Source organism: Notolepis coatsorum, assembly GCF_963971535.1.
Source record: "Notolepis coatsorum genome assembly, chromosome: 8".
In the NCBI taxonomy this organism is placed as follows: Eukaryota; Metazoa; Chordata; class Actinopteri; order Aulopiformes; family Paralepididae; genus Notolepis; species Notolepis coatsorum.
In genome coordinates, this window is record NC_140172.1 from 127,232,654 (window position 1) to 127,256,271 (window position 23,618).

General features: G+C 45.3%; 1 protein-coding gene across 1 annotated transcript in view; it reads left to right on the top strand.

Annotated features, from left to right (window-relative positions):
* Positions 1 to 278: 278 nt before the first annotated feature.
* The window catches only part of LOC311233555 (uncharacterized protein), a gene marked incomplete at its 5' end in the record, with an annotated part of 48,433 nt that continues 25,093 nt past the window's right edge, over positions 279 to 23,618 (top strand). The window contains 5 exons of the mRNA XM_084320523.1: positions 279 to 827; positions 18,986 to 19,061; positions 19,170 to 19,508; positions 21,481 to 21,540; positions 23,143 to 23,397. Of these exons, the coding sequence (XP_084176649.1) occupies positions 279 to 827; positions 18,986 to 19,061; positions 19,170 to 19,508; positions 21,481 to 21,540; positions 23,143 to 23,397 (1,279 nt within the window). The remainder of the gene's footprint in view (positions 828 to 18,985; positions 19,062 to 19,169; positions 19,509 to 21,480; positions 21,541 to 23,142; positions 23,398 to 23,618) is intronic.

Consider the following 23,618-nt stretch of genomic DNA (forward strand, 5'->3'; position numbering starts at 1 on the left):
ACCCTTGAAACGTCCTCGTTGACATCCTAGAAGGAAGAACATGTTCGACACCCACCGTAGCCAAAAAGACAGATGAAGACCTCAGAGGAGCGTTTGGCCAAGATCTCGACGTCTACCGTTTTACTCCAAGGCGGAAGTGGACCAGAGTGCAAGAGAGGAAGTGGAGGAGAGATGTGAGGTGTGATAACCGGGCTACCCAACTACCCACCGACACGACCGACCGCTCAAACCGACCGCCCCCTATCAGCCTCTCTCGAGAGTTCACAGTAACAGCCGACATGGACCCCACCGCAGCACCGGCCCCAGAGGGCACGGCGTGTAGGCAGATGGTGAACGAGGCCCTGGGCCGCTTCGAGGCCACCCTGCAGGCGGCGGTGAGTGAGGTCCACGTGGACGTCAGCGTGTTCAAGCGGAGCATGCAGCAGCGGGTGGAGGAGGCCTGCAGGGCCAGCGGGCCCTTGGCCCAGGCGGTGACCCAGCTGCAGGAGCAGAACCAGCACCTCAGGGAGCAGCTGGAGGGCCTGGCCCGCCTGGTGGAGGGCCTGGCCGGGGCGCAGGGTGAGAGGACCGCCCCCCAGGGGGCGAAGAACGGTTTGGACGGACATGGAGAGATACGGCCCAAGGCCCAGAGTGACCGGGTCGCCCCTGAGACGGCGTCGGAGAACGGGCAGCCCTCTCCCACGGACCCTGAACCGTCCCTCTCATGGCTGCCCACCTCCTCGGACCCTGAACCGTCCCTCTCGGCTCCAGGCTCGGGTTCTTCCGCTGCTGCTGCTGCTGCTGCTCTGAGTTCTACACCCTGGAGAAGGGGCCACGCCAATGTCAATGTGAGTATTCGAACACCCCGTCCTGACATAGAGCGACGCGAGCGAGCGAGAAAAAGTGATTAAACGGTATTCGTTTCAATCAGTCTATCCTGACCTGCCGCGAGCAGCGACAGCGAACTGAGCAGCGATGTCGTTCACCCCTCAAATATTCGTTCGCTGTGTCTCTAGTTGAGCGAATTACGCGGCTGTGTCCCGCCCCTAAACACTTTTTATTGGTTGAGAATCGCAGGCTGTTTTGCACCCCGTTCCAGGTAAAACATTATTATAAGCAGCATGGACGTGGAGAACATGATTTTTGAAGCATCGGCTTCTCATAGACACCCGTTCCACAAGGACCTAAACAGAAAAGATAGTGGATAGTCTTGCATAGTGGTTTTGAGACATAGCTAACCACTCAACCAGTGTTAATTTTGTCAACTAAAATGATGACGAAAGATGTTATATATTATAACTTTTCTTAATGCCATCGTCCCGAGTAGAGCAGTGTGACGGGGAGCTCTGTTATTAGCATTAGCTGAAGAGCTATTTGAAAAGCTAGTTTTAGCTTAACGTTACCTTGGCTAAAGTTGGGACTATTCATAATCCAGCTGCAGACCTGCAAGCAAAGTACAGCAAGTTGGCAAAGGAAGGAGTATTCCAAGGTAAATCACTTTTTCACCAGTAACGTTACATTGTCTGTATTTCCATCTAGCTCGCGTTAACTAGTGGCTAACCTAGCTCACGCTAACGTGGTCACTGATCGACCTCTCGCACACAATTAATGACATGTTGCGGACAGCCATAGTTTTATCATTTATATAATATAATTTTTTTTAGTACATTAACTAAGAATAGACAAAAATGTCATCCGTTTTCGTCGACAAAATCTAGACTAAAACAAAAAAGACAAAATTGAGACAAAAACTGACTAAGACTAAAATGCTCAGACATTTAGTTGACTAAAACTGACTAAACGAAAAATAAATGAAGATGACTAAATATGATGAAAACGAAAAAGGAGCACTTGACACATGACTAAGACTAAAACTAAAATGAAAATAGCTGCCAAAATGAACACTGCACTCAACTCCTCAACCTGATTGATGAAAGAGTCAATGCTGTAGACATAGGTTGTTATTTGTTTGTTGCTAGCTACCATTTTATTGAAAATGAGAAGGATTAGCTAACGTTACTCACTCATCACAGCGCAAAGGGAACATTTCCAAAAATAGCGTTGTTTACCGCCCAAGGAGTTGTTTACGCCCCTAGTTAATTTGATTGGTTCGGGCTAGTCTCGCCGCGACACGCGCCGCGTCATATCAGGACAGTATCGCACGCGATTTCGTCTTCAGTTCGCTCGCTCGCTGGCTGTCAGGAACCGGTGTAAGGAGGGTTTGATAGGTACAGTGTTAAAGAGTGTTTTAATCAGGTCGATTATATTGGTGTGTGTGTGTGTGTGTGTGTGTGTGTGTGTGTGTGTGTGTGTGTGTGTGTGTGTGTGTGTGTGTGTGTGTGTGTGTGTGTGTGTGTGTGTGTGTGTGTGTGTGTGTGTGTGTGTGTGTGTGTGTGTGTGTGTGTGTGTGTGTGTGTGTGTGTGTGTGTGTGTGTGTGTGTGTGTGTGTGTGTGTGTGTGTGGGGACATGTGCGTGAGACAACGCTGCCTCCTCCACTGTAATAAGTTGTGAATCGATCTCTGTCTGTGGAAACAAAAGCGGTGCAGCTCCTACTAACTCACTTTAGACCTCAGGTCTTAGCAGGTCAGTAACAGATTAGTCCGTGTCATTGTTAATATAATAGGCTAGCTTAGAGAGACGTGTCCATTCCTTTCCTCTGGGATTATCTATAGTACATTAATGTCAAGATGAAGAGCATTTGGAAAATGTGAGGTGCTAAAAGGTGGCCTCTTCTACCAGTTGTTGTCTCTCTGTAATCCGTAGACTAGTCCAAGGGTTCTCAAACTTTTTTATACCACAACCCCATTTTATTTATGAAAAAAAAGAAATTGGCGACCCCAGACTTAATGTATCACGTAATTTCAACGTGGAATTAAGGAATATCAAAATAAAAGCACACGTTGTTGAACTTGATCATGCATATTTATTCGAAAATTGTATTACAGCACTATGTTCACTACACATTTATAAAACGAGTCATATATTAGCCGAAATATGTTGCCAGAACATATTAAAAAAAAAGATTATTGATATTTTTTTTATTACTTGCCAATGCGCACTGTCACCTAGCCACGACCCCACCTTGGCTCGCGACTCGTAGTTTGAGAACCGCTGCACTAGTCCATTATGTTTCAGTTATCATACACTATTCGTTGGATTTTGATTACATTAGGGGAATAATGCATCTGGCGATTGTCTTGTTATTTTGTCTTACACAATCTTGACTCTCTGGTCCAATTTTGACAGAACTTGGGGGAATATCTTTCCACTGTGTTCCTGCCTTTACAAAATACTGGCTCAAGTGGGCGCAACACTGAGTACCTCAGGCGAAGAAACATATACGTTTTATGTTTTCGGAGGAACAGTTTTGAAACCTTATTATCTAAAGATGGTGAGTCAATGTGTTGTGTTCACTCATAGTTAAAGACAGTCGAGGTTGAGTCGTTTCTTGTGATATATCACATTCACACTCCAAGTGATTTAGATTCATTTTACAACTGCAAATACATGGGCTGCCTGAAACATTTCTAAACAGTCTTATATGGTTATTCTTGTGCAAGGTTTCAATTACTGGTCCAAAAAAAAAATATAATGATCTGTCCCATAGGCTACCGTCGAATACTGTTGAATTTACATAACATACATACACAATTTTGAACACATATTCAGCTGTCTCAGTGTTCCTCCAAGGCCATCAATGTAGGCCATAATGGATTTCCTGCCAGTTTGTACTTCTTGAAAAATACTTTTAGCTCGAAGGCTTTTTAATGATATTTTTTTATCAATCTACTCCAAACTTGGTACTTAACAAGCATGGGGTGACCTATTTGTCACAGATAGGTTCAAATTAGGGATGTCCGATATTATCGGCCTACCGATATTATTGGCCGATATTGGCATTCAAATCTAATATCGGAAATGATCGGTATCGGTTTAAAAAAATTTCTTTTTTCTTTACATTTATTTAACCTTTATTTACCCTGGCAAGCAAGTAAGAACAAATTCTTATTTTATTTATTGTCAAAAGTATGCATAATGTTGTGTTAATTCCACAACAAGAGATATGTAAGGGATAATGTATAGCTACGAGGTCATTGTCGCAAAATAATTGACCGACACGGAGTTTAGAACACAGAGGCGCCTCGCCGAGGTGTTTTAAACGTAGTGAAGGTAAATTATTTTGCGACAATGACCGAGTATAGCAGGCTATACATTATCCCGCTTATTACATGGCTAACTTACTAACAATATACCTAATTCATTTTACACCATCGACAAGACGAGATCAAATGCAGACGCAGTTCTGTTCTGTCGCTCCGCGCTGTCATCGCCGGCAGCCGGCAGGTCTGTGGTCTGATTGCACTGATGACAGTGGGCTTGATTGGTCCAGCTGCGCACAGCGGTCATTATTGCTCGGCAGAGGTCCGTTATCGAGTAATAACGGACCTCTGACGAGCGCTATTGACCAATCACAATCAAGCATTTCGGCAAATGTTAAAACGCCATGTAATAAGTAATGTTAATTACCTGAAATTATTCCGTTTTTTGTGGGGGGGGGGAACCCCGCATATATTGGCATCGGTTGATATCGGTATCGGAAATTAAGAGTTGGACAATATCGGTATATCGGATATTGGTAAAAAAGCCAATATCGAACATCCCTAACTTCAAATGACTGCATTTTATGGGGGAAAGACTTGTTTACTGTTGCGTTGATCAAATGGACCTATAACATTGAACCCGCCCTCTTTTCTTGATCCTCTAATCACAACTGTTGCTTCTCTCTGACAAACCTTGTAACTTTGTTTGTCCGAATGAAACAAAAGTTGTGATAGGAGTATCGAGAAAAGAGGGCGGGTCAATGATCTAAACCTATTGGGTGGAGACATCTGTCAGTTTAAATGCTGCAAGCCGGGCGGCTACGTGGTGCAGTGGGCAAGGCGCTCACCACGAATACTGGAGGCTGGGCTCCACATTGCTTTCAGTTTAGCTGGTCGTCTGCACTAATACACATTGGCAGTATTAGGGGGAGGGAAACTGATGGGTGGGGATTGGGCGTTGTGGACAGCGACTCCTACAGGTCGGTTGGTGCGCCTGCGCAGTAGAATCAGGAAGCGACGGGGGCGGGGCCCCTCCAAAGCCCAGACCCCCGACGCTGAAAGATCGAGCCGTGCAGGTGGAAAGATGCGACTGCTGTTACCTCGAGTATCGGAGGGGACTCGTGCTATGTATGACTTAGTCCACATTGCAGCCGGCTTGTGGGAGGCATGAAACAGCGTTCAAAGACAGGGGAGGGTTGAATTGGACGATACGAAATTGGGATGGGAGAAAAATAGAAAATGGGAGAAAAAGTGGATAAAAAAAAAATAATGCTGCAAGCCTACTTGAGTGGAAGGATTTCTAAGGATATGCCGCCAACAAAATATATTTCGTATTGGTCATATTGAGTAATAGAGTTATTAGGCTCCTGAATATTTTCACAATATTCAATTATTCAGTGATAAAGGCCCAGTATTCCTTTCCATTGTTACACAGATGAGTTGACCCAGTGTTACATGTGTGTCTGCCCATAAAACCAAGTGGTCACAATAGCTTAGCCAGCTGGTGGGGAAGCTGCAGACACCATACTGTAGCAAAACAGTGCAACCTGTTAAGCTGTAGGAATATTTCGCCTAAAGGTACATGCCTAAGTATATGGACGATTGCTTTACTTCTGCAAGGTCAATTTGCATGTTCTTGGTATCTAGGAACATCTAGGGACCTGGGGGTATGTATTTCCAGTGTCAGAGAAATATTGTGTCTGTTACTAGGCTGAGTAAATTGTAATGAAGAAAAGGAGAATATAAATTATGATTTATGATTTTTGCATCTTTTACGAGAAAATCAAATCGGGTATGAGAAAATGCTCACTGAGCTCATTCACCACCTTATTGAGATCATGTGTACAAAAGATCTAAGCAAATGAATAAAGGGAAGATGATTAAACAGAAGGATTTGTAGATACAGTAATTAATGATAATCGATTTTAATTATAAATTCATATTTGACCTTGAACTTGACCTTGACCTTATTATGGCCAAATCATACATCTATGGATAGGGAAAATGCTCCTCTTTCCAATGGCAGGGTTGAATCTGGATTTAGTCATTTCCTTGCGGTTTTTACAATAATTAGCATTTTCCGATAAATTCGTATTTCCGATAAATCGTATAAAACATCGGTAAAAATGAAAATATACACTTTGACTACTGTTTTTGATAGGGTTATGGTCTTTACTCTTGGCTACAAAATCTTTTTTTTTTAAACATTAACCTCTTAACATCCAAGGGCCCACATGTGGACGATTCTTTGCCGACCTCTAGTGGCTCGGGTGTGCATTTCTTTTAATACAATATATAGGTAGAATTAAAGCCCTATTTGTTGCCTGTCGATTGCCCTTTCAGGTGACAAAATCCGTTCAGCGTTTCTCGAGTTACATGCCGATATGTGAGGCGTGCCCCAAAGTACGCAAAAGTACACATTACCACCCCCGACTCCCGGGGCTCTAGCTCCGTCAATCATTTGGCGATCTCGAAGATCTTTGCACAGGGTTGTAGCCAATGAGTGTGGCTTTCCAATGATACCCCATGATATGATAATTGGGGATCTAATACGGTCTCTATTGATCGATTTATAGGGGGACCTTAAGGCTTAACAGGTTAAAGCTAGACTATGTAAGATTGGAGGCACAATAGTGGCACCCTATGGCCACGAGAGGTAACTGCTCAGTGGTTTACACAGACAAACATGGAGGATAATAGAAAACATGAAGACAAATATATTTCTTCAAGCAAGGTAATTTTTCTTTTACTTCATTCACGTTCATCCTCTACAAATGAGACCGGGTCCGTAGCCATTTACATATTTGCACATGTAACAGTGGACCCTAGACATTAAAAACATGTACATGTGGGGCGGCTACGTGGCGTAGTGGGCAAGGCGCTCGCCACGAATGCGGAGACGCTGGGCTCGCCTGTTCGAGCCCAGCGCTCCACATTGCTTTCAGTTTAGCTGGTCGTTCATACTAATACACATTGGCCGTATTAGGGGGTGGGAAACTGATGGGTGGGGATCGGGCATTTAGGACAGCGACTCCTACAGGTCGGTTGGTGCGCCTGCGCAGTAGAATCAGGAAGTGTCGGGGGCAGCATGAGCCTCCCACGCGTTACTCCTCGCAACTGAGAGATCGAGCTGCGCAGGTGAAAAGATGCGACTGCTGTTACCTCAAGTACCGGAGGGGACTTGTGCTATGTATGACTTAGTCCACATTGCAGCCGGCTTGTGGGAGGCAAGAAACAGCGTTCGTGACAGGGGAGGGTTGAATTGGATGATACGAAATTGGGATGGGAGAAAATATAGAAAATGGGAGAAAAAGTGGATAAAAAAAAAAAAACATGTACATGTGGGTGCTCAAGTAGCACACCACGTACTGCGCTGCGTCGCAACACGGCCGTCCTGGGTTCGACTCCTGGACCCGGCGACCTTTGCCGAATGTCTTCCCCCCGTCTATCTCCCATTCTTCCTCTCTCTCTCTCTCTCTCTACCGGACTGCCCGGTAGTAAAAAACCAATACAAATCGACCAAAAACACAATAATAAAAGAAACATGTACATGTAACATGTACATCAAGTCTTTCCCATTTGCAGAAAAGTCTTCGTACCTCTGGTCCTGCCAAACTTAAACAACTTAAAACTGGTTTACTGGGAACTGGCCCACTGCAGGGTGTCCTGGTAAGAACTTAGCCAGAGAGATGAGAACTTTACTATCCAGGAATCTTTATTGAGATACCAGTTGACTGAACAGTTGAATATACAAATGCATGTGTGTAGAAAAGCACACAAAGAAATGAAAAGTCCACTCGCAAATGAGAGACGTCGTCATGGTGACTGTCAGGCTGCGGCCAAGGGTTAGATAAGTGGGTGCAGCTTTCCCGGATTCTGATTGGTTAGAGAGAAAGAGAGAGTCAACGAGAGGAGGAGAGAGAGAGAGATGGAGATAAGACAATAAGGGCTCATATCGGCAATTCCACTGGGTTTACATAGTGCAGACTTAAAGTACCTCTATTTCTCCTTCTTCTTCCACTGTGACAGTTCTGGGTAGTCTATAAACATAAGGATATGACTTGATGAAAACTAGTTTACCAATACCGAACACCCAAAGTCGATTTGTACGTAAATTCGGCAGAGTTGTTTTACACAACGATGCGATAGAAGCCTTAACAATGTTGTCTAAAGTTCTGCTCATAATAGCCTTAAAATAAATTAAAACCCCCTTAAAGGAACACGCCAACATTTTGGGAAATTAGCTTATTTGCCATCTTCCCTGGAGTTAGACAAGAAGATACATACCCTTTTCTTCTCTGTGCGTGCAGTAGGCTTAGGGAACAGCCGCTCCGTTATCGTAGCTTAGCTTCATCACTGGAAGTGGGGCAGTCCTTTACCCTGAAGTTCCCTACAGTCCCCTACAGTCACGAAATACACTCCAAATACAACTCCAAAACGTTCCTGTAAACATGTTGTGACCTGTGTATTTACCACATGGAGAAATACAAAATAATTGAATTCGACAATTACGTTTTCTAAGCAAATATACTCGGAAATATTTTTTGCCGAACCACTCCTCTCGGAAATACATTTATTTTGTACATTATCTAACATTAACACGAACCTAAACTAACTTTAGGTTAGTTGTAACGTTAGTTTAGGTTCGAGTTAACGTTAGATAATGTACAAAATAAACGTATTTCCGGTGCTATAGACGTTGCTCTCTTATTTTGGAACCCCCTGACCGGAAGTAAAAATGTAGCCTCGTTATCTGCTTCAGTGTCCGGTTGTTGGTTTTCGTTAGCTAGCAGCATATCAACACCAGCCATGGGAATACTGTTTTCTAAATTGGGGAGGCTTTTAATCGTCAAGGTAAGAGGATTTGAAGGCATGATATCCATAAACTTCAATCGGTTCGGATCCTTTGAATGAAATGAGAATGTAAACAAACACTGGCGTCACGTTAGTAAGTATCACTGCGTTGCGTGAAATCACTGACTGCGCCCCGAGAGGAGTGGTTCGGCAAAAAATTGTTCAGAGTATATTTGCTTAGAAAACGTAATTGTCTAATTCAATTATTTTTTATTTCTCCACGTGGTAAATACACAGGTCACAACATGTTTACAGGAACGTTTTGGAGTTGTATTTGGAGTGTATTTCGTGACTGTAGGGGACTGTAGGGAACTTCAGGGTAAAGGACTGCCCCACTTCCAGTGATGAAGCTAAGCTATGCTAACGGAGTGGCTGTTCCCTAAGCCTACTGCACGCACAGAGAAGAAAAGGGTATGTATCTTCTTGTCTAACTACAGGGAAGATGGCAAATAAGCTAATTTCCCAAAATGTTGGCGTTTTCCTTTAAAGGTGTGTGAGCTGATCGGTCCAGCAGAAAGAGAGTAAGCTCTAGCATCACCTCGTCAAGCCCAGCGCTATGCACTGTATGCACAACAAGGGTTTTCCCAACAGACTCCCAGCTTCAAACTGGATTAAAAAAAAAATTATAACTAATATTTCCTGGCCTCTGATTGGCAGGTGGTATTGTGTGCACTTTTCATTGAGGAACAAAATGGTCCTGTTAGTTTGTCAGGCCAAAATAAGTCATGTTGGTTATTAACCCTTTCCCTGCCACACGACAAATGGGTTAACCCTTTCACTGCCACACTACCAAAGGGTTAACGCTTTCACTGCGACAATACAGAAGGTTAACCCTTTCACTACCACACTACAGACGGTAACCGTCTGTAGTGTGGTAGTGAAAGGGTTAACCTTCTGTAGTGTGGGTAGTGAAAGGGTTAAGATTGAGGCCACCCTGGGATTCTGGAATGTCTGATTACAGGGTCTGGTCACAGAGACCGGACTTTCTTTTCCAGAGCATTTGATTTATTGGTTGCTGTTGGGATGTAAAGACATTTTCACCAAATATGACCAAAATGGTTCTAAAAGGTATTTTTAAATTATAGATTATTATAGATAGAAAGCCCATTCTAAATCCCCTCTTTAGAGAGCTCAATAAAAAAAGGACAGGACTACCATTTTCTTTACATTTCAATACACTGCTTTTGTTTAAATTCTGGCTGAAAATCATAATCCTCCCAAAAGTTAGCAGAATTTTTTCTAATATTTAATTATTTAATAATTGTTGTCAACAATCAAACAGGGGAGCAGAGGGCTAGTTCCCAGATTCAACAAGTGGTGCCTGTTGTTCTTTAGATTGTCACGCCTGAACAGTCTGGGAGGAGCATTATTGGGATGATATGACACCACCTTCCAATTGAACTCTCTTTCTCTCTCTCTCTCTCTCTCTCTCTCTCTCTCTCTCTCTCTCTCTCTCTCTCTCTCTCTCGCTCTCTCTCTCTTACACCCACACAAACACACCATCTCTCTCTTTCTCTCACACTCTCACATACACAAACACACCATCTCTTTCTTTCTCTCACTCTCTCTCTCTCACTCTCTCTCACATACACACACACACCATCTCTCTCACTCCCATTTTCTCATTTACTCTCACTCACTCACCCACTCTCACTCTCTCTCACCCCCCCCCCCCTCTCTCTCTCTCTCTCTCTCTCTCTCTCTCCCAGCCTCCATATCTGCATGCCTCTCTCCGCCACCCCCCCCCCCCAGGTCCTCAAAAGGGCACATGTATTTTTGGCACAGCCCCTGTTCCAGGAGGTTTAGGACTGAGCTGGGCTTCTTTAGGGCCTGGTGCAAGCAGACAGCCCAACTCAAGACACGTTTTATGGACTTGTGGGAGATTCTTTAAGCCTCCTCTCACTCTCAAGTGGACTTCTGTGACTGTGACTATGTGTGTGTACGTACGTGCACAGTGCATGTGTACGAGAGTGGGTCAGAGTGTACGTCTACATGGCTGAGTGTATGTACTGTACATAGCTAGGGAGAGAGGGTCAGGGAGTCAGTATTGACTTTAATAGCGTTGCAGATTGCCTACTTACTCAGAAGTCTGACACGTGATGGGATGTATAAAAATAAACACGGAGAAGGGGAGATGTGTCAGGAATGCTGCCCTTACTTTTCCATCCCTCTCAAGTCTTTCCAACAACTATATCCGACCGATGAGTGTTTACGTCTCCGAGGGGGGGGGGGGTAAGGGTTAACAAAGTCCTATATGTTTGGCCGTGACCTCACGGACACATCTAAGTGATTGTGACAATTTGCACTCCTCTGAGAGCTGGCTGTGGGTAGAGATTGAAAGTAATACACCTGGATGTTCTCTCATTCTCTCATTCCTGCGGTGCAGCAGTCATCACTAGTCATTCGCAGGCTTTGTGGCAGTGGCGTGACGGTGGAACACAGAGGCGAACGGTGTAGCTGTGCATCTTCAACACAGTATTTAAAGGTGCTGTAAGCTGTACAGTATGTTCAAATAATAGCTCTACACTCCGACAGCCATCACTGATATAGAGTGTTTGGTCAGTAACATGGGTCTCCCAGTCCCTCCTCTCTGCAGTGAACAGAAAATAAATGTTCTGGTATCCCGTTCTCACTTCATCCAATCAGGAGAGAGAACTCCATACTGCAAAAAAGGTCTGACAAAAATAAGAAATAAAAATAAGTAAAATAATCTAAAAAAAATAGTAAGAAAAAATAGAAATACTAAATGAGTCATGTGAATAAAAAGTCATGTGGCCCTAAGACTGGATGTGCAGTACGGAGTCGATGATATTACTTCAACAGGACATCCTGTACCATCTGCCCGTCCAGTCTGACCGGTGAATTACTACATTTCCCACTGGTCTGAGGTCAGTCTGACCAATAAATAACTATATATTCCACTGGCGTGAGAACAAACGTTATGAAGTATAACTCTAGTTATATGAATGCTGGCAAAGCATCTTGCTTCATCTATTGGACTGCTCTGTGCGCCAATAGTGCACCCGCTGAAATAATTTTACCAATGCACCAATCACAGACCAGGGCCACGCCTTCCTGCTAGCATAATCACAAGGCAGTAGCATACAATCTATCAATCCCTGTAGTTTCTTTCAGAAACAAGAAAACTCGGGTCAGCATTCATATAATTAACTACAGTTATACTTCATAACTTTTGTTATATTTCTTGCTGGCTTTGCATCTTGCTGTGCCTATTGGACTAATAGCCGAAGCTAGAGCATTATTCCTGATCAATGTACCAAAATGCCCAAAAGACCAAAACAGAAAATAGACAAAAACTCGGTCACACCGTGAATGATAAGCAAGGGGAAGGAGTTAAACCCGAAGACCTAGAGCTAGAATGATGAAGGAGGAGCTCCTGAGCTGAAGACAGGGTGAGAGAGAGAGACTTCTCTGACATGTCCAGCAGATAAAACCAGATAAGAGGGCTAGGAGAAGACCATGATGCAGCTGTTATAATCCACCGATACCCCTCTGAGAAGAGCAGAGGAGGCAGACATGTCATGCATGGAGTGGGCGCTGACACCGACCATTGGAGTCTGTCCTGCTTGGGTGTCGCAGAGAGCGGTGCCCTCACACAGCCAATGGGACAGACGTTGTTTTGACAGAGCACATCCTCTGGCTGAATTCACAGTGAATGATAAAGTAAGCCGTGCGCCTCACGTAAGATGGAGAACGTGGGGGTAGGACGTGAGATGATAAGATATTCCTTTATTGATCCCCTTGGTAGCTGATGCAGGCTCCTTTTCCTATCATCAGAATGGGGAGACGCCGAACGCCGTAGCCATTCGACCAGGAGGCACTTCTCTCGCCATACTGAGTAGAATTCGTTAGCGGGCAAACCTCTAGTAGAGGAACGCCGGCCAAGAACTCGTTGTGAGGGGCCCTACCACTGTGAGCTGGTTCAGAACCACAGGGGACCTAGATGGGAACAGAGGGGGAACCGTGTTAGCCACAATACTGCGGGTACCGGCGTTCCCAACAGCTCAGAGGTATATGAATACCACTGAACACCACTTAGCACCGCCAAAGGTAGGCAAGAGCAAGGCCTGCGTTGAGACTCAAACCGGTGCTATGAGCAGTGCTACCTGCACTGGAACAGTGAGCAGGCTGGAGAAGGAAATAACCTAACATTGTCAGTGTTAGGGTGTGACTGTTACCTCGTGGGCAGAGGGGGGGGGGTATGTCTGTGTTTAATTAATATACACTTTCTTCGACGGAATCAACAACCAAACATGGTGGGAGTGTGGGAGCTAACCCGCGACCCGGCTCGGGTGTGCCGCACAGCGGGCACCTGGCGGTACCACTTGGCTATAACAGTGGGGAAGCTGTGCATGTACGTATGATGTACATGTAACAACGAACCGCAGTGGTCGCCCTGAGCTGTACAAGTGAGGCCTTGATGGTCAGGTAGGCGTGCTGAGGCAGGAGGGCTATGGGCAGCTCTACCTGCAGGCTGAGGCAGGAGGTTTATGGGCAGCTCTACCTGCAGGCGGAGGCAGGAGGTCTATGGGCAGCTCTAACTCACCTCTAGGGGCGACAGTGGCTCAGGAGGTAGAGCAGTCGTCTGGCAATCCGGAGGTACCCGGTTCGATTCCCGCTCCTCCTGGGCAGCGTGTCGATGTGTCCTTGAGCAAGACACTTAACCCCTAATTGCTCCCGATGAGCAGGTTGGCACCTTGCATGGTTGCCTCCGCCATCGGTGTGTGAATGGGTGATATGTAAGTAACAAATTGTAAAGCGCTTTGGATAAAAGCGCTGTATAAAAAAGCAGCCGTTTACCATTTTACCTACCATACCATCGGGTTCAGGGAGGGGCGGTGGAAGGGGGAAACCCTTAGCCACGGCCACAGTCTGAATGAGCCCTGGGGAATCCTGGTGAAGCCTGCGTTATCCTCAACATCGCCATGCCATCGGATTTAGGGAGGGGTGCGGTTGGGGAGAGGAATGCCCTTGCCACCAGTGCATCCTGGAAGAGCCTCTGGGGAAGTCCTGGTGACGCCACCAGGCCCCCGGAGACGGCTCTTCCCCACGTGTGAAGTGCTCTTTCTGCACGGGAAAGGTGAAGCGGCTGGCGTAGCTGTAGAGGAGGCAACAGAGGAAGCTCTCTCTGGGCTGGTGGTCCCCAGAGTCTACCCCTACGGTGATGTCAGATATAGCATATATATAAATATATATATAGTGATGTCAGATATAGATATACAGTAGATATAGATTCCATGCCATAGCAACGAGAGGGGGGGGGCTCCTGTAGTCCATTGAGAGTGACGAGACGAGAAGAGATTCAAACGGCATCTAGAAGGTGCTGTATGAAGCAAGATCCTTGGTCAATCCTTGATCCTTGGATAAGAAACAGAAGGGAGAATGTATACGTATATACTAGCGGGGGGGACGTGGCCCTATTAGTGCATGGAGCAGTCCAATAGGTGAAGCAAGATGCAAAGCCAGCTTGAAATATAATAGTCTGACTGGTCAATAACTTTACCTATTCCACTGGTCTGACAACAGGTCCTATGATATACTCCTGTGATATAATAATGTGATTGTTTTCTAAATCTAAATTCTTACAATGAGCAGCCTGGATGCCGTTATTATTGTCTTCAGAAGTATCTTGTTACAAATACATTTTGTAATGGCTGCAAGATATTTATTAAATACATTAAAGTAATTAAATGCGTATTTCAAGTACATAATACGTAATGGAAATACGGTCCATCTCTGACTGACATAACTGCCAGTAAGTGGGCAAACACAAACAAATACACACAATGAAAAGATCTCCTTTAACACATTCCCGGCCAACCACGTATATATATATACGTGTTAAGCTTGTTTTTGTTTTTATTCCATTTTAATATCCCGGATGTTGTCACAGAGCTGTATTTTGGCTGGAAAAGGCATATTGGGACTCCGAAAGTGCAGTACCGGCCAAATCCTGGTATTGGCGCTGTCTCGAGAATGCAGTTTCCCCTGTTGCAGACCGGGTGTCACTTTTTTTTCACTCCGGGTTAGCTTTTCTGTTAGCCTGAAGCTATGGCTTCACCAGATCACTTGGAATACTTTTTGCGACGCCGAATTCAGTATGCAGTAAAGGAATATAGCATCAGCCAATGGACATATCGATCTACCAGATGGCGATCAAATAACTGGGAAATTATTTTTGGAATCCAACCGGCCACATGTAAGAGCGATTTGACGTCAATTTCAGCCTGATCGGGCCTTGTTCTCATAGCCATCCACCCGGTCAGCGTATCTTGTTGCAATAACGAATGCCGTTATTGGTAATCAATAATCAGAAATGACTTTCCCCCCCCTTTCATGCATGGAACATGATACCGATCATATGCATTTCGATTTTTAACTCTAGTTTGTGTAGGGCCGACACGCCAATCGATTTAACGTTATTAGCTTAGCGCCCTATAACTAGCGTTGCAGGAATTATACCAGACCATTCCGATATAACGTTCATATTCACGACGCTATAAAACGGGAACGTATTGATGAAAAAATTATTTCTTTATGGCATATTGAAGGGAATGTTTATACTGTCAATTGACAATGACAATGGACACATATCAATAATATAAAATATAGATTTAGCTCTACAAACAACCTCACGCACAGTGAAACGTTGTAATAAAAAGCTGGCCTTCTAGAGTGGGCCCCGTCTTATCCCAATGGCCCCGAATTAAAGGAACACGCCAACATTATGGGAAAGGCGCTTACAGTCTTCTCCAGTCAGACAAGAAGATAGATACCATAGATAACTTCCCTGTGCGTTCATGTTCCTTTAATCAAACATACCCTTATGCATAGTGACATAACTTCCAAACACAGTAAGCTCACACATGTGCACATGAGTGCCCACACATACACGCATGCAAAGACACAAACACACACAGATGCAAAGACACACACACACACAGATGCAAAGACACACACACATGCAAATACACACACACACACACACACACACACACACACACACTGCAAAACAAGTCCTTTAATTAAACATTCCCTTGTGCATACTGACATAACCCCCCCCCCCCACACACACACGAACACACAGGCCCTCTCTGAGAGCCATGTGCTCTGCTCCAGACCGACACATCCTAAAGCAGCCCACGCGGGCTGCGGGCACCACCTCACCGTGCGGCCGGCCAATCCTAGCCTCCGAGTTGAATTCTGTCCATCTCCCTGTCAATATGGCCTCTGACTGGGACCGCCAGCTGTTCACCCCCCCTCGAAACAAAACACGCTGCCGACATTCCTCTCCTCTGATGTCACCTGGACATTTCCTCCCTGTCAACCCCGTCCCCCCTGTCAACCCCCGTTCTGAATCAGCTCCAGCAGAAAAGTAGTGCAGAGTGTTGATGCGTGTGTGTGTGTGTGCGTGTGTCTGTGTGTGCGTGCGTGTGTCTAGGTATTTGTATCCACGATACGCAATACAGTATCTGTTTGCACGTATCTAAGAAACAGGCCTAATGATATGAAGCTAAGCCCAGAGAGAGAGAGAGAGGATGAGATAAACGGATGGGGGAATTGGATTTGGCCAGGCGGGGGTCAGACGGTGACACGACAGCTACTGTGGAGCTAATCCCCTGCCGGTGTAGCCTGTCTGCGCCGGGAGGAGGGGGGCGAGTTGACTGGGTTCTCGTTGCGGCTCCTTCTCCCCCCGCGGACAGAATGTGCGACGACGATGCCTCGTTCGATCGCCAAGGGAGTTTTTAAGGGAGGGTGAACTGCTGGAGCAATGGGAGAGATATATCCTTAGATGCTGTCTGCGTTTCCCGCAGGGAGAACTCCCCTGATTTCCAAAGGGTCCATTTAGGGCTATATTCAGACGTAAGAGGAGTGCAGCGGGAGCATTTGGGAAGGACTGATTACAATTCTAAAATAGCACGCGGACACCACGGGCTGCGTGGCCACAGCTGTCAATAAAGGGCGTGCTTTAGGCCGAAAACAGCTGAAGATCACACGCGTGTAGAAAAGTAAGTGGGCGCACGTGGGCGTCCGTGCGCGCGCGCTCATACACAAGACACGCGCGTACGTACATAGGAATAGTCTTACCATGTGTATGTTGTAGGATCTAGAGCTCAACCTCGTGGTATATGCTTCAAAATAAAATAAACAAAATAAAATTTTAAAATAGTGTTACAAATCTGCTGATCAAAATGGAAAAGAACCGACCAGTACAGTAGGAGCCAAAGAGGGATGTTGATATGGCAATTAACAACATAAATAGCACACACGAGATATAAATGCATATAAGAGCACATCAGAAGAAGTGTGAAAAGATGACATCACGACTGACCCGAGGGGCCAAATGGCAGAATATGAAGGCTTCCTTTTAGGTCCATTTTAGTTTTGCTGTCGCCAGGGGTGCAGTGCTGGGCAAACGCGGTCAAACGGCGTTTGGCCTTCGTCACTGAGGCCGAAGTGCGCGCATCCTATTATTATGCAAAGTCTAGGTGATAAAATGACTCGTCGCGCCACTTATCACCTAGACTTTGCATAATAATAGGATACCGACAACCAAATACAAGCCCTGTAGGTGTGGTGGGGGGTTGCTTGATCTCCCGACTTCACTGGAAGGATGAGACAAGGTGTATCATCTGTTCTGTGCGCAACAGAGGGAACATGTATGAGCGGGCGTTTGGCCTTCGCCCATATTACGACTGCACCCCTGGCTGTCGCTGTAACTTCTTGCTAATACATATCAGTTCAGGCCTAGCACAAATGTCTAGAAGTGGATATGGACCATTAGCCTAGCTCTGGGAGAACTCTGGGAGAGGTGTTTTTGGTCAACAGCTAGGCTAGCTGGTCCGTATCCGCTTCCATTAATTTGTGCTAAGCTAGGCTAGCTTGCAGCCGGATAGCTGAATCGGATCTACTGAACGCACATATTTTCCATATCCTGTGTTTTGAAAAATGGTCAGGGAAATAATTTTTGATAGGAAACTGGAGGGTTCATTGAGGTCAGCAAGAGCATAATAGTTTATTAATAGGACCATGACTCCTCCGCAAGGCTCAGACGTAGACGCGGTCGACGTCGTCCCTCTCAGCATCGATCAGATGCTCATCCCTCTTGCCTGCCAACTTACAATGTGACGTACAGCTTCCTCATCAGCAAAACTATAGTTTCACCCTCAACATCGAGGGCAATTATCTACCTCCAACTCAACATTACCAAGCAAACCTGGGGCACCGTCATCACGCACGACAGTCGGTGCTAAAACATTTATCACCAATGCTAACAGTTTACTGCACCATCGTCACTGAGGCAGCTCAGCAGAAACTGTAAGGCGCCCACAATAAACAACCCGCTACGACCACTTAGGAGCTGTTAGTGTGGCTAATGGGACGGGTGTTGCAGGCTTGGAAAGGCTCACTCAGTAACTGAGGAAAATCTAGCGTGAGTAGTAGTATGTTGCTCTGTCGTACCGATATAGAATAATTCATAACAGCATGTTCACCCAACAATAAATGTATTTAGTGCGTTCATTGTTATATTAATATAAATGTTTTCATCTTCATTATTTCATTGTCTAATTAACTGGAGGACATATTCAAACTCATTAACTGTCATATACAGTAACTGTCAAACCATATGCATGTGTGCAAACCTGTCGAGAGCCTTGGGATATGTGTGAGATTGTGTGCAAAATACATCGGCTTTGTTTCTGGGTGAAGTGCCCCTTTAACCCAGAGGCAGCTGTGTTCCTTAATGAGGAAGTAAACATGTTATAACCTGTTTAATGAGGAAGTAAACATGTTATAACCATTTATAACCTAGGGCACTCCCCATTATGAGAGAAATCGGTGCAATATTGCAAATGTCAGAACTAGATGCATTAATCCCCCAAGTTTGGTCAAAATCGGATCAGTGGCATCTGGAATATGGTTCGAGACACATGACCAAATGGACTCAATCAACTCCCCCCCTCCCCCAATTCTGCAGTAGTGTAGATGTGTTTGTACAACTGTTTTTTTTTGGTCTTTGCGTTAACAGGGTGTTGACGCAAAACAGGAGAAACATATCCCCATATCCACAACCGCCCAAGAGAATGGGACTCACGACGAGCAAGGTACGCACAACAGAATGCTCAGTTCGGAACGACTCAACGGATCGATGTTAAACGTCTCACCTTTGTCGTGTTCTTTTTTCTCTCACACGTGTATATATATATATACAGAGAGCGCCTGGAAGCCACGGGAGAAGTCCCTGCTGGACCCCCGGGGCCCCCGAGAGCAGACCCACCAGCCCTTCACCGAGGCCCTGCCGATGCAGACCCACCAGCCCTTCACCGAGGCCCTGCCGATGCTGTCCCACCAGCCCTTCACCGAGGCCCTGCCGATGCAGACCCACCAGCCCTTCACCGAGGCCCTGCCGATGCAGTCTCACCAGCCCCGCACCGCCAGATCTGTGCCCAGGCCAGAGTCCTGCTCCATCACCAACCCACTGCAGTCTCCCGCCGCAACACCCACCATGCCCGCCAGAGCTGTGCCCAGGCCCGATTCATTCTATAAACCTAGTAAGTGTGGGTTGTTGTTGTTGTGCGTATTTAGACATTTGGACTTTTATCAAGTTCTCATAAAAAAAAATTTGTATCTCCTTATTTTTCAATTTTTTCTCCCATCCCAATTTCGCTGTTTCCAATTCTCCCTCCCCTGTCTTGAACGTTGCTCGCATATGCCCCCCACAGGTCGGTCGTAGGGAGGATAGAAGCCTTGCATCACGTGTCCCCTCCGGTACACGAGGAGGCAGCCTGTCACATCTTTTCACCTGCCAGCGTGGACTCTCATTGGCGAGGTGTAACGTGTGGGAGGCTCACACTACCCCCGCCATTTCCTGTCTCTGCTGTGCAGGCGTCCCCCAACCGACCTGTAGGAGTCGCTGTCCACAACGTCCAGATTACCACCCATCGACTTCCACCCACTAACTCTGCCAATGAGTTAGTATGACGGCCGGCCCAAGCCGGAGGCAACGCCGACAGCCGGAGTCGAACCCGGTGTCTCTTGTGTTGGTGACGAGCGCAATGTCCGCTGCGCCACCCAGCCGCTTCAAGTTCTCATTTTATGAACTTCCTTATTGATGGCCGAAGAACAAAAGTGGGGAAAAACAAAAGAACAAAAGAACCAAAAGAAAAGTGGGGAAAAACCTGATACTGTATCTGCACTTTGCGAGGCATTGGTCTTGCAAAGTTAATATAATATAGTAATATAGTCCAAAAACTGTTTATTGTAAAACAACACTTTCTAAAAAAAAGAAAAAAAAATTGTTCTTCAGTCATTGTTATGTATTTATAACGTAAACATGTTTGTTAGGTAACTATAATAATTCATTTATCTTGTATAGCGCTTTTCAAGGACCAAAAGTCGCTGACAATAGGCGAAAACAAAGAAACATAGAACCACAGGGAAACAGGGAACAATATGAGTACACAAGAACATAAAACCACGAGTAACACCACGAGTAACAGACAACAAATACAGGTAGCCAGTAGGGGAGACAGTTGGGAAGTAAGTAAGGGAGGGGGGGGGGGGGGGGGGGTTGAAGGAGGGGGGTTATGGGTATGGAAGGTTGAATGCTAGGGAGAACAGGGAGGTTTTGAGACAGGATTTGAAGGTGGAGAGTGAGGGAGAGTCTCTGATGGTCTGAGGGAGGGTGTTCCAGAGTCGGGGTGCAGCTCTTTACTGCCTGATTGGTTAAGAGAGTATGTAAATAAACATGGCCTCTTCCACGTGTTGCTGTTTTCAGCACCTGTTGTCTACTGCAGGAAGTGAGGTCACAGGCGGATATAGAGTTGTGTTCATGAGAAGTTGGAACTGGGAAGTTTCTGAACTCTCAAGTCGGAGAAAATAACTCTTGAATGCCCAGCGAACTCGGACCGCCGAGTGGGAAAGCTTTTGTAGAATTCCAATATCTCTGACTTGTGATGTGATTGACATCATGTCAACAAAAACAAAACAAATGGTGGCATTCTGGGCACAATATGCCTTGAGGTGTTTGTTAAAGTATGGGTTAACTGCAAATAGTAACAGTTTGAACAACTTCTGGTGGCTCTGCGCTTGCTAGTAGCCCCAATAGCCTATGTGAGGTTTTCCGATCTGAATGATTGAACACCAGAGCAGGAGGTCAGAACTCAGAGGTGATTATATGGGAAACTTCCCCGTTCTGACTTCTCACAAACGTAGCTCATGCCCTGTAGCTCAAGCCTTGCCCTCCCCCGCTACAGCTATGACCAAATGCCCAGCTGCACCAAGAACTGCTCAAACTGCTCCTTCAGAGGAGCCAGGGAACTCAGTATCAGACAAATCCCAACCTGCATGTTGTTCCATTCTTAGATTGTGAATAGGAAGTTACAAGGGCACTTTTTAATTTTTTTTGAAATTTTTTTTGCTTTCTCTGGAGTAAAGTTTCTTGTAATGATGTGATTATCATATTTTCTGTGGGTTAGTTGACAGAATTGGTGTGCCGTTGTTGACTTTGGTGTTTTTCGACAGTGCTTGTGAAGAACGAAGGTCCGGCACCAGTGCATGCAGTATCGCCTCCTCAGACACCAGGTAGGAGGATGATTCCAAGGGCCCAGCACTGGGGGGGGGGGGGGGGCAGATAACACTATTACTATCTTGTTATTAATATGCTTTTATTATTATCCTAAAGTAAGTTCATGTAGATGACTCAAAAGTATAATTGTCTGTATTAAAAAAAAAAGTCACAAAAGAAACAAACAGGTGCTTGTTACTCTGTTTGAAAGAATGAGCGATTGTATACTACAGAGCACATCAAAATGTAAGTGTCTGTCAATCTAATAGTGTGCTTGAGTAGACTATTTGTGTTGGAGATGGGATTACAGAGAGACAGGACAAGTAACAGCTTTTGTATGTTGAGTTAAGTATCAGAAAACATTGTCACAAGAGTAGGGGAAAATATATGCCTAGCCTAGTGCGACTCAAGGTTCTTTGGTAGACTATTGCATTGGTCCATTCATTGAAGATGAACGCAATGTGACATCCTTTACTAGGCTCACCCACCAACAGTTCAGGTGCTGAACTGCTGATCCGAATGTATAGGTAAAAAAACATATTATGTGTTTTCATCAATAAATAAATGCCCCACATTTTTTTATTTAATGGATTGGGGGCCCATTAATACATTCTTTCATGGGGCTCAGAATCTTCAGCTACGCTCCTGTGGCCGGTTGTCAGGTGTGTTCAAATACGTTCTCAGATACATTCACACAAAACTTCAAGTTTCAAGTTTCTTTAATAGTTGTCATACAGAAGTACAGAATACTTTCATACAAAATGCTTCTTACTGTTACGCTCCAGAGACTGTGCTAGACAAGATAGTATCAAATAACATAGTATAGCATGTAATTTATAAGAAGAAAATGAGGTCACAGTGTTCGGTATAGACATATGTACAATGTTCGGAGTTACCATATAATATACAATACTATGCAGTGTACTAATGTACAGTACTATATAGTGCAAAGCAGAAACTTGTGAATGAAATGTGTTATATTCCATTCGTAGAGGCAATTAGGCACCGTCTTTAGTCTGTGCTATGTGAGGGAACATCTATGCGCATGCACGGGAGCTCGCGCATGCGGCGTCATTAAAACATAGTGCAACCAGTCGTCCCATGAGCAACGCATGCCTGAGACACTGCTCCTCAAACACCCGCCTCAGTGCCTCAGTCACCTAGGCAGGCGATAGCAGAAACAATAAAACCAGGGGAATATCCCTTTAGTCGTGACGGGTGGAAAACAGTTCTGTGTCGGCCCAAACTGCTCCAGGGATGCTGCACTACGGGCGACCCTGACCTCTCTGAAGAAATGCAGTGTGGAGGTGTAATGTATGTGTAACTGGTATATGTGAAAAAAAATCTATTGCCTTGCATATATTGCCAATAAAGTAATCTTATTCTACTCTACCACTGCACAGAAATGGGGTATTTCCTTTTGAAAATGGGTTACAAATACAGGCAGCCATATTGGAGGGAAGAGAACTACAACACACATCTCGTGCAAGGCCTCTATTGAAGAATAATCAGAGAGAGGCACTACCGTTTGGTTATGGTGCAACTCAGCGCAGGCTCTTGCTTGTCGTCTCCTCCAACCCTCCGTTTTGACTTCACAGTTTGTTCCTCCCCTCATCCAGGCGCCGCTGAACCCAAGCCGTATTTCCCCCTCACGGCCATGACCAGAACCGAGGTTCCAGCTGTTCCCAACCCTGTCCAGTCTCCTACTGCAACGCCAAATTCACCAAATTTCCCCCTCACGGCCATGACCAGAACTGAGGCTCCAGCTGCCCCCAACCCTGTCCAGTCAACTACTGCAACGCCGCCAAAGTTACTGAATCATTCAGTACCAGAAGCCCCGACAGGAAAAGCAGGGGAATTCTCCTTTAATCGAGGTGGGTAGAAAACCTTTATTTTAGCCAGAGATGGTTGGCAGAGCTGACTTGCTTTTTTTCCTCCCCAGAAATACTGGGGATAATAACAGACAGAATACCGGCACTCACAGATCAATAGTCTTCTATTTATTGTGGGCAACGTTGAATGCGTTTTAGATTAAAAAAAAAGGTCCTCGGTGTGACACTGATGATATCTTTTTAGCTGAAACACGTTCGCCGTT